The sequence below is a fragment of the Ceratotherium simum genome, chromosome 23 (assembly GCF_057802395.1).
Source record: "Ceratotherium simum simum isolate JZ-2026a chromosome 23, ASM5780239v1, whole genome shotgun sequence".
Lineage (NCBI taxonomy): Eukaryota > Metazoa > Chordata > Mammalia > Perissodactyla > Rhinocerotidae > Ceratotherium > Ceratotherium simum.
In genome coordinates, this window is record NC_141922.1 from 2,180,246 (window position 1) to 2,194,988 (window position 14,743).

The 14,743-nt window shown below is 61.1% G+C and overlaps 1 protein-coding gene across 3 annotated transcripts; it reads left to right on the forward strand.

Annotated features, from left to right (window-relative positions):
• The first annotated feature begins 727 nt into the window (after positions 1–727).
• Positions 728–3,583, forward strand: LYNX1 (Ly6/neurotoxin 1). Of its 3 annotated transcripts, none has more exons than XM_004431030.3 (4): positions 728–835; positions 1,859–2,063; positions 2,260–2,361; positions 2,549–3,582. In XM_004431030.3, the coding sequence occupies exons 2-4, from the start codon at positions 2,012–2,014 to the stop codon at positions 2,743–2,745; spliced, it is 351 nt and encodes a 116-aa protein (XP_004431087.1). In that variant the 5' UTR covers positions 728–835; positions 1,859–2,011; the 3' UTR covers positions 2,746–3,582. The 3 variants fall into 3 exon arrangements, with proteins under 3 accessions (XP_004431087.1, XP_087303497.1, XP_087303496.1); XM_087447371.1 differs by lacking the exon at positions 728–835 and adding an exon at positions 1,155–1,220; XM_087447370.1 differs by lacking the exon at positions 728–835 and having other exon boundaries at positions 1,845–2,063; positions 2,549–3,583.
• The last annotated feature ends 11,160 nt before the right edge of the window (positions 3,584–14,743 follow it).

Genomic DNA, 14,743 nt, shown 5'->3' on the forward strand with positions numbered 1-14,743 from the left:
GGCTCTGGAGGCTCAGGGCCTAGGGCCCAAAAATGGCTCATCTAGTAAAGAAAAAAAAAAAAAAAGAACTCAGCGTCAAAAAAAATCTATTTGCTTTCTCACATTAGGAAAAAAATGAAAATTTTAGGGCCCACGAAAATCTTCAATTTTGCGTAAAACAGCAGAAGCTAAAGGTTGAAGTTGTTACATAAAAAACAATTATTTAATACTGATATTATTATGGTGAGAGGGGGTCCGTAAAACAACGGTATCCTTTCAAGGCTGGCTTTTACGCTTTGTTAGGTGGACTAGGTGTGGGGACTGAGGCCCAGAGATGCTGCGGGGGACGGACGGACAGGGGACGAGGACCCAGGCAGGCTGAACAGGGAGCCTGGTCCAGGGGTCACTGCGCCCTGGCGCTGCTCCATGCAACACCCCAGCAGGACGCGGCTGAAGACGGAGGGGCGGGGCGGCTGGCGGGGGTGTGCGGGCGACTAAGTGACGCGGCGTCTGACGGTCGCGCGGGTGTCACTGCAGGGCCGCGTACGTGTCTAGGCGTAGGCGTGGCTGGCTGTCCGCGGTGTCGGAGCGTCCCGACGCCAGGGCCGGTCCGAGTCCCGGGAGAGAAGAGCCCGCGGGCGGGGCGGGGGCGGGGCGGGGGGCGGGGGCGGGAGGGGCGGGGCCCCGGCGGGAGGGGCGGGGCCAGGACAGGCCGGGGCCGAGCCTGCGCGGAGCTGGCGCGCGGTGGGCGGCTCGGGGAGGCGGGGGCCGCGCAGGCGGCGGCGAGGCGCGGCGGTTGCGGGGCGCGCGGACAGACGCTCTGTCAGACCGAGGAGGGCCCGGCGAGCGGCCGCGGGTGAGTCCCGGGCGTAGCGGGGGCTCAGGTGGTGAAGGTCACGGTGCAGGTCACCGCGACCCCCTCCCCAGCTTGGGACCGCAGTCTTTGGGGCGGGGCTCTCCGGGAGGGGGCGGGAAGCGCAGGGGCCGCCCGCCCGGCCTTACTCAGACCTTCCGCATCCTGAGGTTGACGCCTGAGAAATGGGCCGTGGAAGATGGGTTTGTTGTTCTCGGGAAGGGGGGAGTCTAGGTTACTCCCGCGGGGCGAGGACCCGGGCCGGAATATCCCGCGGGGGGAGGAGAGTCGTAGTCCAGATTCCCCCCAAACCCCCTTCCAGGAGAGTGGCATCTCCATTCCAGACGCCAGATCCAGACTGGGAAGTCCTTCCTGCTGTCTTGCCCAGGTGCCTTCCTGGGATGCATTCAACGCGCATTTCTCCACAGGCTGGACCTAGGTCCTCGCTGCCGGGAGCTCCCGCAGTGACGAAGGACTCAGACCTGAGAGACCTGGGCAGGGCTCTGGAGATCTTCCCAGGCGAGGGGCCCCTAGCTGGGCCTGAAAGTAGCAGGAAGTGGGGGACCACGCAGGGACACCCCAGGAGCAAAGGGGAGGGGGAGCAGTGAGGAGAGACCCACCCCTGGGCCCAGCTGTGCCCTGGCCAGGCCCCCTGCACCCAGGGCCCTGGGTGGGGAGGGGGTGTGTGCCAAGCTCCCATCAGGCCCTGCATGAACCATCCCCTGGGTAAGGTGTAGGGTATGGTCTGGCATTCAAGGCCTCCCCAGCCTTCCCTGGACCCTGCTCCCCCTACTCTCGTGCTGCCTCCTTCCATCTGCCCAGGTCTCTGTTTTTGCAGGCGCTGGTCTCTCTGGTGGGAATGTCCCAACCCCTCCCTTCTCATCTCATCCCGTGTCCCCTCCAGGAAACCTTCCCTGATGCCCAGGCTGAGTTGGGTGGCTCCTCTGCCCCTGCCACCCCTGCCCAGGCCCCCGTGGCTCCCTCAGTTCCCACAGTGACCACCTGTCCTTGTCCCCCTCTGTGCAGGGCTGCAGCAGCGCCTCCAGTAGACCGGGAGCTCCCGGAGGGCAGGGGGCTTGTACGACCCCCTCTGTGCCCTGCCCCAGCCTGGCTTGAGTTGAATCCAGGACCAGCTGCTGTCCACCTCCCCACTCCCACTGTGCCCTCCTGCCTCCAGCCATGGCGCCCCTGCTCGCCCTGTTCCTGGCTGCCCTGTTGGGCCTACCCCTGGGTAGGATGGATGGAGGATGGAGGGATGGACACACCCAGTGTGGGGGCAGGCAGGCTGTAAGTGGGGAGGGAGGTCTCCCCTCAGCTAGCTACTCTTCCCTGGGGAAGGTGACGGGACTGGGGGTCTGACGGGCTGGAGGAGGGGGTCTCCCCCTGTTCTGTGACCCCGTGCCCCTCCTGCCCCACCCCTGCCCCAGCCCAGGCTCTGGACTGCCATGTGTGCACTTACAACGGGGAGAACTGCTTCAGCCCCATGCGCTGCCCAGCCATGGTCACCTACTGCATGACCACGCGCACTTGTGAGTCGGCAGGGTGCCCCCACAGCCCTTCCCAGGAGACTGAGGGGGCGCTACTGAGGAGGGAGGCTCCCACCTGCCCTGGATCCTTTCTGGGAGCCCCTGGCGGGGGGGAGAACCTGCCCAATGGCCCTGCACGCTGGGGTCTGCCCGACTCAGGGTCCTGGCCCGCTGCCCCACCCCTCCGCAGACTACACCCCGACCAGGATGAAGGTGAGCAAGTCGTGCGTGCCCAGCTGCTTCGAGACCGTGTATGATGGCTACTCCAAGCACGCGGCCACCACCTCCTGCTGCCAGTATGACCTCTGCAACGGCGCTGGCCGTGCCGCCCCTGGGGCTCTGGCCCTGGTCCCTGTACTCCTGGCCACCCTCTGGAGTCTGCTCTAAGCCCCCCGCCAGCCGCACTCAAGGACAAAGCTCTGAGAGGCACAGCCCCCCTCTCACCCTGCACACACCCTTCCCACTCTCTGCCCCCCACAGACCCCTTCAGCCACACCCAGGACTGTCTGCAAGAGGACTCAACCACCCCCAGCCACCACGGGCCTGGAGGCCAAGACCTTTCCTTTTCAAGGCCGATCGGGACTGGCCTCCCAGAGGGGTCTGGCATTGGTGGGGAAGCTCAGCCCCTCCTCCATCCGAGGATGGGGGCATCTGGCAAAGTGTGCTGTTTATGGGGGTTCCTCAGTCAGCCAAGGCATCCTGATTTGAAGGGAGACGCGCCCCACCTTCCTGGCAGCCCTGAGGTCAGGTGAGGGCCATGTGAGGAAGGCCTTTGTCCCTGTCCGCTGTCCTAGGCAGGAGTGCCAGGCCCAGGCGTACAGACAGCACTTAGCAGGCGAGGGGGTGGCTCAGCCTAGAGAGGCTCCTGCCGCCCCTCCAGCCCCAGAAGTAGGTTCTGAGTCCAGCGAGGGGTCCTTCCCTTGTTGTTCAGCCAAACTCTTGACCTTCCCGTTCTCTACCTGGGCTCTGGCCTGTGCGATGGGCCTGCGGCTGGCAGGCACGTGGGGGCGGGGCGGGCAGGCCGGTTATATTTGGTCGGGCCTGAGCGCTGACCCCAGGGCTATTTTGGGCCGGGAGGGAAGGGAGCTGGGCCGTGGGCCGCCCGAGGCCTGGTCTTCAGCACCAGCAGGCTCGGCGGGGCGTGCCCCTTTATGGAGGGGGGCAAACTGCGGCCCGGCGACCGAGGGCATGCTCCCACCCAAGTCGTGGGGCGGGGGGGGGAGGCGGTAATCTCGCGGCCGAGCGGCTCGCCCTCTCCTGGACGGTGTGGCGCTGGGCAGGGGCGGGCGGGGCCGGCGGGAGGGGGAGGCGGGGCCCCCGGGAGGAGGGGTCGGGGAGGCGGGGCCCCCGGAAGGAGGGGTCGGGGAGGCGGGGTCCCCGGAAGGAGGGGAGGAGGGCCGCGCTCTCGCTGGGCGCCGCTCGGGGTTCGCTCTGCACCCTCCTTCCGGGTGACCAGTGTCCGGGCCGGCCGGCAGCAGGATCCCGGCGGAACGAGCGCGCGGTGAGCCGGCCTTGGCGCCGAGGGTCTCCGCGGGCCCTCTATCCCCTGACTCTGCACCCGGCTGAAGCGCTCCCGCCTGGACTCGGGGAGTGGCTTCCAGGTGCCCCCAACCCAGCTGGGCGTTGGTACCCCCAGGGACCAAGAGTCGGCGGTCTTTAAAGGGCCCCCACCCCAGATGAGCTCCATCCCCAGCCAGGCTGAGAAGCACGGGTGTACCCAGCACCAGCCATCCTGGATAGAGGGGTCCAGGGAGCGCCGGCCCTGCTTCCAGTGAGGCCTGGCGGGGTGTGCAACATCCCTGTGCCTGGTGTCACACAGACCTCCTCACCTGGCCAGTGCCCCCAGCTCCAGTGTCTGCGGAGGGGCCTGAGGAACCCCCTCAAGCTGGCCCAGCCCAAGTGGGCAGGATGGTGGCAAATGCCTGTGTGGTGAGATTGTCCCTGGAACCCAGAAGGCCTTGGCCCCAAAGCATGGCCCTCGTCAGGGGAGCCTGTGCTGGAAGTTCTGTCTTGAGAGCTTCTCTCCAAGCTGGTGGGAGCTCAGGCGATCAGGGCATCCTGGGGGAGCCAGGGCAGGGGTCCTCAGGCAGGCCTGGGTTGGACTTCCCAGAGGATCTGGAAGGACTGGCCTCACCCCAGGCCAGAAGACAGGAAGAAGCTGAACCCCAAGGAGTGGCTGGTCCAGTGCTCAGCCCAGACAGCAGGCCAGGACCCGGGTGTCTCTCCCCTTGAGGCCCAATCAGGTGTGAGTCCTTGGGGGAGGCTGGGAGGAAGTCAGACCCCATCCCTGAGCTCCCACACCCGCAGGACCCCCAGGAGCGGTCAGCCTCAGAGAAGTGACCAACTCCCTCATCCCCAAGCTGGCTGCAGGGCCAGCACAGGCCTTTGATGCTAGCTGGGAGGGAGGGCAGACGTGGGCTCTGACCTCCTGACTCAGCGGGAGAGGCCTGGGGCGAAGTCATTACCCTGCTTGGGGAAGCCGTTTGTCCTGGGTCAAGTGGTGTCCTGGGCCAGAGCTGGGAGGAGCCACGGGATGGGGTCCCTCCCAGGGGGCGATGGAGTAGAGCCCTGCCTGGTTGTCTGTGGGCTGGGGTCAGTGAGAGCAGGGATCCAGTGGGAGCTGGGCGTGCCGCTGTTGGGGGGCGCTCCTTACAGCTGCCCCCTGCCTTGATCTGTCCATGCCTCCTCCACCCTGACCTGGTCCGAGCCCAATGCCGATCACGCTGCCCCAGTCCCCTGGGACCCTGCTGTCCCCCACCGCTACCACAGACGGGGGCTGCTGTCCTTGGAACGCAGCGCAGAGCACACGGAAGGCACTCAGCTAATGCTGGGCCGGGGCCGTGAGTGGGAGGTGTGTGGCGCTGCAGAACACGGGGACTCGAAGGGCAGTGCTGGTGGAAGTCCAGCCGGTAAATTTGTGCGGACGGTGTCGATGGGGATGGTAACTAACATCCGTCCACTCTCCCTGTCGTCGTGGTTCTGAGCCCTCCACGACAGCGCTGCAAGGTAGGAGGGGAGCCATTATCATGCCCCTTGGACAGGTGAGGAAACTGAGGCACAGAGGTGAAGTGGTTGCCCCCAGGCTGGCTGGCCTCCCTGCCCACCCACCACACTCCTTCCCTACCATGCAGTCTCTTCTCCCACCAGCTGGGAGGCTCTGCACACCTGAGCCTGGGAGGGGGAAGCCGGGAAGGTGGGTTTATAAACTTAAGAGAATCTTTGCGTGTTAAATAATTATAAGGGCTTAGGGTCAGGAAAGCTTAGAAGGAGAAAATTGGAACCAGAGATTTGAGAAGCCATGAGGGCCAGAGCTAGGGCATCCAGCACCATGTCTGGGTGCCAGGCCATGGGTGGAGCAGCAGAGAGAGGAGGGCAGAGGGGTGCCAGTCACCCCCGGCGTGCCCCACCTGTGTCAGGACCATGGGTCCTGGACTGCCGGCAAGGCAGTGGGCGGTCCCACTTTGGGGATCTCTCCAACAGAAATGAGGTTCCCCTCAATATGGATAGATGCTCGGGCTCCTCCTGTGGCTCTTTGTGGTGTCTCAAATCTGGAAGCCTATCCAGGCTATCTCTCAGGAGTGGCTGCTCGACTCCGCTGTGGCACCCCCTGCCCCGCCCCCCCCACCGTGGACTATCGTATTGTGTATTCGCCTTGGAACACAACTGAGGAGAAGCTGGAGCTGCCGGCCTTGACCTGGAGACACGGTCAGGTTGGCGTCTGCGGTGGAAAGCGCGTTCCAGCGCGGTGTGTCTGGTCTGGCCCAGGTGCATAAAGAAGACATGTGGAAGGTGTCAGTGCAGAGCTGCGGCCCGTGCTGCTGGATGTGGGGAAGGGAGACCCCTGCTCTTCATCTCCCTCGTAACATCTGATTGCTGTGATGAACACGTGTTTTAGTCATAATTCTACAGCTCTGAAAAAGGTAAAAAGCAATTGAGAGGCCCCTTTCTTTTTCACGCCTCCTTCAGCGAGTTTTGATGGATATTACACCTTAGGGTGGCCTGGAGCTCGTCATTCACATCTCTGAGTCTCGGCTGTCTCATTGATAAAATGGGAATGCTCGTTCCCACCAAGCTGGGGCCTCGTGGGAATTAACGAGGCTATGGGTGTGAGTGCCCAGCTCAGGGCCTGGCACACAGGAGGCCCCGGATGGACGGACGGATGGATGGATGAATGGTGCCCCTGCCCTTCTGTCCCGCTCCCAAGGTCTGGGTACTTCCCAGGGCCCTGCCCCTGCTGCAGGGCTAACCCCAAGCCCTGACCCTGACCCTGACCAGCATGGGAATCCGCCTTCAGGCCACAGCCCTTCCCCTGCTCACACTGTGCACAGTAGCTCATCAGGCGAGTGAATAAATGGATGAATAAACACGTCTGCCCTTCTCTCTGTCCCCGCCAGCCACCTTGGCCTGAGCTCCGCCCCACCCTTCCTGTCTGGTTTGGCTGGTCCTGCTGGCTCTGTAGGTCCTAGTCTCCTGTCCACCCCGGCTCATCCAGTCTTGACCTTGGAGCCTGCCCTGGCACAGGGCAAGAGGACCACCCATCGGAGGGGAGAGAACAGGAGAGGCAGAGGATTCCCGAGGGACCCCCGGTTCCATGGAGAGAGGCAGACCCACCATTCACCCAGTGCTCCCTCTGAGTGGAGTCCCTGGGGAAGGCTGGTGGGGGCTGGGTGAGGGAGGCAGGACCCCGGGAACCCACCCCACCACCCCAGCCTTCTGGCTCCCTGGTTTCTCCTCCACCTGGGAGCAGGGTCTGAGGCTGCCCAGCCCCAGCCCTGAGGAGCCCACCAGGTAGAGGGTGGACAAAAGCCACTTGGGTAGCCAGAGCAGACACACAGGGGCCCCTGCACTGGCAGAGCCAACCCCCAGTCGACAGCCACCTGCTCTGCCCCACGGTGCCCCATCCTCCAAGAGCTTTTGGCAGAAAGGTGGGCGTGCAGCTGGCGGATCGGCTCCTGCTCTCAGCTGTGCCCTTCTGGGCTCTCACCGTCATGGGCCCCTTTTAATACCAAGGGCCTTTCTGCTACACCCCCACCCCCACCCCCAGGAAAACACCCACAGGTCCTGGGCCCTAGGTACAATCATGAGAGTAACCAGATCCAGTCACTCCCCAGAGCTCACCCTGGGGGGAGTGCTGGTGAAGGCTTCCGGTTTCCACCCCGCCCTAAGCCCTATTTGCATGTTTAGGGGAGGGGACAGACTCGTGGGCCTGTGCTGGACGCCCACCTCCAGGACACCCAAGGGAGGCTGTGTGCTGAGGGCCCACCCTGTGTCAGGCCATCTTACATGACCCTCGATCCTATGACCCGGGCTTATCCTGCTGGATGCACAAGGAAAGAGGCTCATGGGATTAAACTAGGCCCCCGCTGAGGGCATACAGCCAGCAAGCCTTGGGGGCCAGGCTGGACCCCAGCACTGCCCAGGCCCCAGCCCGGCTCCCCAGGCTGAGGGGGCCGCAGGGTGACTCCCACTGCAGAGCCAGGCTGGGGCGGGCGGGGAGCTGCAGCAGGTACAAGACGGCAGCCTGGGTGCCCTGGCCTCTCCCCAGGAGAACAGGTGACTGCTCCTTGGGCTCCTGCTGGCCGCTGCCTTGAGCCTGATGCGGGGTGAGTCCACGGGTCTGGGCCACCTCCTTCCTATGTCCTCCCCCATGGCTCTGCACCCGTCCCTCCAATCTTGGCCACCACGGAGCCCTGGGCTATGACTCCCCACCTCAGGGGGGCCCACTTCCTGCCCCATCCCCCTCTCCTGCAGCACTGGCCCCTCCTCATCCGCCAGCTCCTACCCACTGCTTGTGGACATCACTCACAGTTCTCCCCCGACCCGAACCCCCTTCCTGGACCCACAGGCCCATCAGCTAAGCCCTCCTGCTGTCTTTGTCCCTGTAAGGGCTGCTCACTGCTCAGTGCCCTGCCCCTGGCTTGACACCTCCCTCCCCCAGCACCTAGGCCGCCCCACTACTGCAGTGACCTTCCCACACACTGAATTTGATGGCCCTCCTCAGCTCTCCCCGGCCTGACCTCCTAGCCGCACCTGTTTCCTGGGTACCCCATCTCCTGGCTCCCTCTTACCTCTCTTGGGTGGGGAGGGGGAGTCCCTGCCTCTCCTCTGTCACACGCCCCACCTCCAGCCCTGCAGCCCAGATGCCTGCCCCAGAGCTACTTGGTGACATCCCCCCTCAAACCGGGTGTGTCTGTCACCTTCCCACAGAGCTCCGAGTTGGGACAGCCTCTCCACCCTCCCAGATGCCCGAACAAAACCAGCTGCCCCCCATCCAAACCCAACCAGCCCCCGCGCCCCCAGCCCTCACCTGGCAAGGCCTCTGTTTCCCAGTCTGGGTCCGTGGCCGCCTCACCAGCAGCGTGGCCCTGCGTGAGATGGTCCCTGGCACAGGCACAGAGCCCCTCCTCTCAGCAGTCTCTCGGATCCGCCCACTGTCCCCACCCACAGGGACCCCCTCCTCGCCTGGGCCCTGTGGGGGCCCCCTGTCCTGTGGGAAGGGTCTGTGAGGCTTGGGGCCCAGGGCCCACCACAGACCTCTGAGAACCGCCCCTGGGTCATCGCGGGGGACAGACAACAGGGAGTGGGGCCTCTGGCAAAGCCTTTGTCGCAGCCAGGGCTGGGTCACAGGGGTCTGGTGGCCACCAGAGGGAGGAGCCATCCATCAGCCTGGCTCAGCCCTGGGCCAGCGGATCACGAGAGCCCTGCCCAGTGCTGTATCCACTGAGTCATCTCTGACCCACAGGCCCCTCACTGCCTAAGTGGCCCTCCTCTGAAATCCTACCTTCCACCCCACAGAACAAGCCCCTGGCCTGGGGTCACTGCCCTGTCACCTGAAGAATGGGGGGTCAGAGCCCTGTGACTCTCTCTGAGGAAGCCCCATGTGCCTCATCATTGCTGGCGTCCTCCCCCCGCCGCCCACGGGCAGCACAGCGTCCCCAGTCCTCACGCCGTCCTTGCTTTAGCGTAAACAGCGGAGTCCAGACTGGGAGGTGACCCGCTTGGCCCTGCAGCGAGCCAGGGCAGGACGGGAACCTGGTCTGCAGCACCCAAAGCCAGTCCGTTTCTCCATCGTCCTGCCTCCCTCCCTTCATCGTCTCAGAGCTTGCTCACTGTGTGCCCGTGTGCAGGGTGCTCTGAGCGCTGTCCCTCGTCATCCAACACCACTCGGTCCAGCAGCCCATCTCCTGTTTGGAGCTAAAATCTCCTCCTCCCTCCCTGCCTCATTGCTGAAAATGCAAAACTCCTGACAAGGGACAGAATTGTTCTTTTTCTTGACAACCCTACCCCCCAGAGTTCATTGCTTCCTCCCTCCCTCCCTCCCTCCCCCCTGTCAAATGAATAAAAGAAACCTTAACTAAAGTGGAGTGGGGAGGCCTGTAGGAGGAGCTCTCACCCCCATCACACATTGTCAATTACACCAACCAGGAAGAGACCTGGGCTTGCATCTCCCACAGGAAAGTGTTTACGACTTTACTACCTGGCAGGGGGAAGACTTCTTTCCCTGCCCAGCAACAGCCCAGCCAGTGAGAGGCTGTAGAACCCGACCAATAAAAAGCCTCTATACTTTGGACTCCTAGTTTCCTCCAATGGACTTTTTATCGCAGCCCCTCCGAACTCCCTCTTTTCCCTATAAAAGTAAGCTCCCCTCCTTTGTTCTCTGGATTTGCCTGTGGTCCACCATGACCTGTGTGTCCTGAATTACAATTCTTTTGGTTGTTCCTGAATAAACTTGTTTTGCAGGTAAAATAACTGGCCAATTTACTTTTTAAGTTGACACAGTTGACAATGAATAAACAAATTGTGGTCTGTTCATACAATGGAATATTTTTCAGCTATAAAAGGGAACAAAACACTGATGCAGGCTACAACTTAAATGAACCTTGAAAACATTATGCTAAGTGAAAGAAGCCAGACACAAAAGACCACATATTCTGACTCCATGTATATGAAATGCCCAGATTAGGCAAATCTGTAGAGACAGAAAGTAGATTAGTCGTGCCAGGGGCCAAAGGGAGGTGGGGCAAGGGGTGATAGCTGAAGGGTAAGGGGTTCTCTTGGAAACAATGCAAGTGTTCCAAACTGACTGGTGATGGCTGCATATATTTGTGGCTATACAAAAACACTGAATGTGTGAATTGTATGGTATGTGAAGTATATCCAATAAAGCTGTTAAAAATTAAAGAGAAAAAAGGAAGAAAAATGTTTTAAAAAGAAAAAACAAGACCCAAAATCCAAATTAAGAAAGATCCATGACTACATAAAAATCTAAAAAGAAATACATGAAAAAAATACCATACACAAAACTAAAAAACAGAAGACAAAGTAGGAAATATTTGCCACATATGGAAAAAATGATTATTCTTTTCCCATACAAAGAATACTTACAGGCCTGCCCAGTGGCACAAGCGGTTAAGTGCACAAGCTCCACTGCAGCGGCCTGGGGTTCACCGGTTCGGATCCCGGGCGTGCACCAATGCACCGCTTGGCAAGCCAGTGGAGGAAGTGAAGGAAGATGGGCATGGATGTTAGCTCAGGGCCAGTCTTCTTCAGCAAAAAAAAAAAAAAAAAAAGAGGAGGATTGGCAGATGTTAGCTCAGGGCCGATCTTCCTCACAAAAAAAAAAAAACGAATACTTACAAATCCACAAGGAAGGGGCAAAGGACATGAGTAGCATTTTCAGAGAAAAAGGAATTCAACCACACTCGGAGTCAAAGAGGAGCAAAGTAAAGGAAGTAGCATTTTTAAATCCATGAGCAAAAAAAGTGATGAGACAATGGTGACCAAAGGGCAGGGAACCCAGCCCTCCGTGCCATTGGTGGGAATCCATGCAGCCTCTTGCAGCCTCGTGGAAGGCAAATCAGTGCCATCTATAAAACCCTCAGATGCCCTAGAGTTTTGTTGAAGGCTGACTCCCCAAGATGTCACCCAAACACCTGTGGACGGGAGGGAGCGCTCCACCGACACAGAGCCCCCGCCTCTCCGTGCCCCTGAGCTTTGAGAACCCGGTTTAAGGCAAGTCTCCTGATGTGGGGACTTGGTGAGCATTGGGTAAGGACCCTGATAAAATAGTTTAGGATTCTGAGGCAGGGCTTCTGAGTGTAAAGTGTCGTTTGATGGTTTCCACTGAAGAGCCGATGGGACCTTTGGGAAGTTCCTGCAACGAATGATAGTTCTTTGCCACCTTTATCTTCCTGGAAATCTCCTGGAAGGGTCGGGCAGTGGTGATGGAGACATGGGAGTAGAAGCCCCAATCACGTGGACAAGGAGCCCCGAGGCGCATGGGAAGATAACGTGAGTTCTCAGAGCGACCCAGCTGTGTCCCTCCTAGCACTCGTCCCACTGGTTATGGCTGAAGGGTGTGCAGACTGTGCAATAAGACGCTCACTGAGCAGGTTTTCAGCACAAATTATGAGCACCCTAAATGCCTGCTAGTACAGAGGTGGGAAATTAGGGCACATCCAAATCAGAATCCTTCTGGAAGGATACAGAGGAAATGGTTACAGCAGCTGCCTTGGGGAGGCCTTTACATTGTCTGTGCACTTTCTCCACAACAGAGAAACATTGGCTACGTTCTGAGCCATCTGTCTGCCCTGCCGTACACCCCAGAGGGGGACAAGGGAGTGTGAGCCCAGGTGGGGACACCACTCAGCCTTCCTGGGGGTCCACAGAAACTGCCCAGATGAGACACCCCACAAGCTGGGCAGGAGGCAACACTGGGAGCAGCAGAGCCTTGACCCTGGTCACACCCTGAGCCCTGACCCTGGTCACACCCTGAGCCCTGACCCTGGTCACACTCTGAGCCCTGACCCTGGTCACACTCTGAGCCCTGACCCTGATCACACGATGAGCCCTGACCCTGGTCACACTCTGAGCCCTGACCCTGATCACACGATGAGCCCTGACCCTGGTCACACTCTGAGCCCTGACCCTGATCACACGATGAGCCCTGACCCTGGTCACACTCTGAGCCCTGACCCTGGTCACACACTGAGCCCTGACCCTGATCACATGCTGAGACACGACCCTGGTCACACCCTGAGCCCTGACCCTGGTCACACTCTCAGCCCTGACCCTGGTCACACGCTGAGTCCTGATCCCCGTCGCACACTGAGCCCTAAGCCCGGTCGCACGCCGAGCCCTGCCCCTGGTCACACTCTGAGCCCTGACCCTGATCACACGATGAGCCCTGACCCTGGTCACACACTGAGCCCTGACCCTGGTCACACACTGAGCCCTGACCCTGATCACATGCTGAGACACGACCCTGGTCACACCCTGAGCCCTGACCCTGGTCACACTCTCAGCCCTGACCCCGGTCACACGCTGAGTCCTGATCCCCGTCGCACACTGAGCCCTAAGCCCGGTCGCACGCCGAGCCCTGACCCTGGTCCCACTCTGAGCCCTGACCCTGGTCACACTCTGAGCCCTGACCCTGATCACACGATGAGCCCTGACCCTGGTCACACTCTGAGCCCTGACCCTGATCACACGATGAGCCCTGACCCTGGTCACACACTGAGCCCTGCCCCTGGTCACACTCTGAGCCCTGACCCTGATCACACGATGAGCCCTGACCCTGGTCACACACTGAGCCCTGACCCTGGTCACACACTGAGCCCTGACCCTGATCACACCCTGAGACACGACCCTGGTCACACCCTGAGCCCTGACCCTGGTCACACTCTCAGCCCTGACCCTGGTCACACTCTCAGCCCTGACCCTGGTCACACTCTGAGACCTGACCCTGGTCACACACTGAGCCCTAAGCCCGGTCGCATGCTGAGCCCTGACCCTGGTCACACCCTGAGCCCTGACCCTGGTCACACTCTCAGCACTGACCCTGGTCACACGCTGAGTCCTGACCCCTTCGCACACTGAGCCCTAAGCCCGGTCGCACGCCGAGCCCTGACCCTGGTCCCACTCTGAGCCCTGACCCTGGTCACACGCTGAGCCCTGACCCTGGTCACATGCTGAGTTGTGACCTGGAGGCTCCTAGAGCAGCTGAGAAGGGTGTAGAGCTCCCAGCAGGGAGCATTCTAGACAGAGCCAGCCCAGATCCCGGCCAGCCGGGTGACATTCCTGCCCACCCTAGTATACATCTGCAACTTTGCAGAAAGTTTCAGCCTGGGTCTCCCCAGTGGGGTCAGGCAGAAACTCTAGGAGGAGCGAATCCCCGGGGGCCAGGCATGTGTTCTGGACGAGAAGCACAGGTGGGGCCCCTGGGCCTGAGGACAGAAGGGAGTTTGGTTGGGCTGGGCCACAGCAAAGGAACTGGGCTAGACCCAAGGAGGGGCCCAGGGCGTGTGCGCTGAGTGTCTAATCCAGTTAGCTGCCCCCAGCAACAATGCCCGACGACTGAGGCAGGGGGACAGTGAAGTGCAAATTCAGACAGGCCTGGCTGCTGCCCTGGCGTCCACCCAGGCCTCGCTAGGTGACCTGCCTACGTCAGCCAGCTGCTGGGAGCCTCCCCTCCCACAGCCAAAGTCAGTCGTTGGTTAGTGCTGTGTACATGCGAAGCGGTAGCCAAGAAAATAAGACCCAGCAGGCAAGACACCTGACACGGGCTGGGCGCTCAGGGAAAGCTATGCGCCCAGGGAGGCTCTCCCAGTCAGGGGCGAAGACCAGACCCTAAATGGAGCTGATCCCACAGGAGAGCCCAGGGACCACAAAAGGGCCACAGGTTGTTGGGGAGTCCCCAGACCGACAGAATTTCGACCATGGGAGGGCAGGGGCGGGGCCTCCCCGGCAGCAGGGAGAGCAGGAGCAGGGTCTGGGAGGGGAGTGAGATGTGGAGCCTCTGGGGGAGATGGAGGAGTCGGTGGGGCTGCAGGGGAGCCCCGAGGGAGTGGGCACAGCCCCGCAAGACCATGGCCTTGACCGCCTGGCAGGAGGCCCCGGGGCCCATCAACAACTCCTCTGATCCCAGGGTCTGCTCTGGCAGCTGTGGCTTGGAGGAGGGGGTGACAGTGTCACAGGTGGGGCACACCCTGGGGAGGCTGAAGTGCAGGCACCCTGGGGGCTGCGTGCGTGTGTGTGCACGTGCGTGTGTGCATTTGTGTGTCTGTGTCTGTGGTGGGGAAGCAGTGACTAAAGCCACACCTGAATCATTGAGCCCAAACTCACCTCGCTCCTGTCTAAGCATTGGGCAAGGGCTGACCCGCCAATTTCCCAATTTCCTGACCTGCAATGGGGCCAGGTGAGCCCTGCCTGCACGGCAGCCCCACTGGCCCCATTAGAGATCAAAGTGTACCTGCCCCTCCAATGGGTTACCACAATTAGCATCCCTGGCCCCTCCCCGCCCCCACCCTCCACGCAGGACCTTTCTGTTGACCCAGCTCTTTTCCTGTCTTTGTTCCCTTAAGCCTCTGAGCACTGTGGCTGGTTG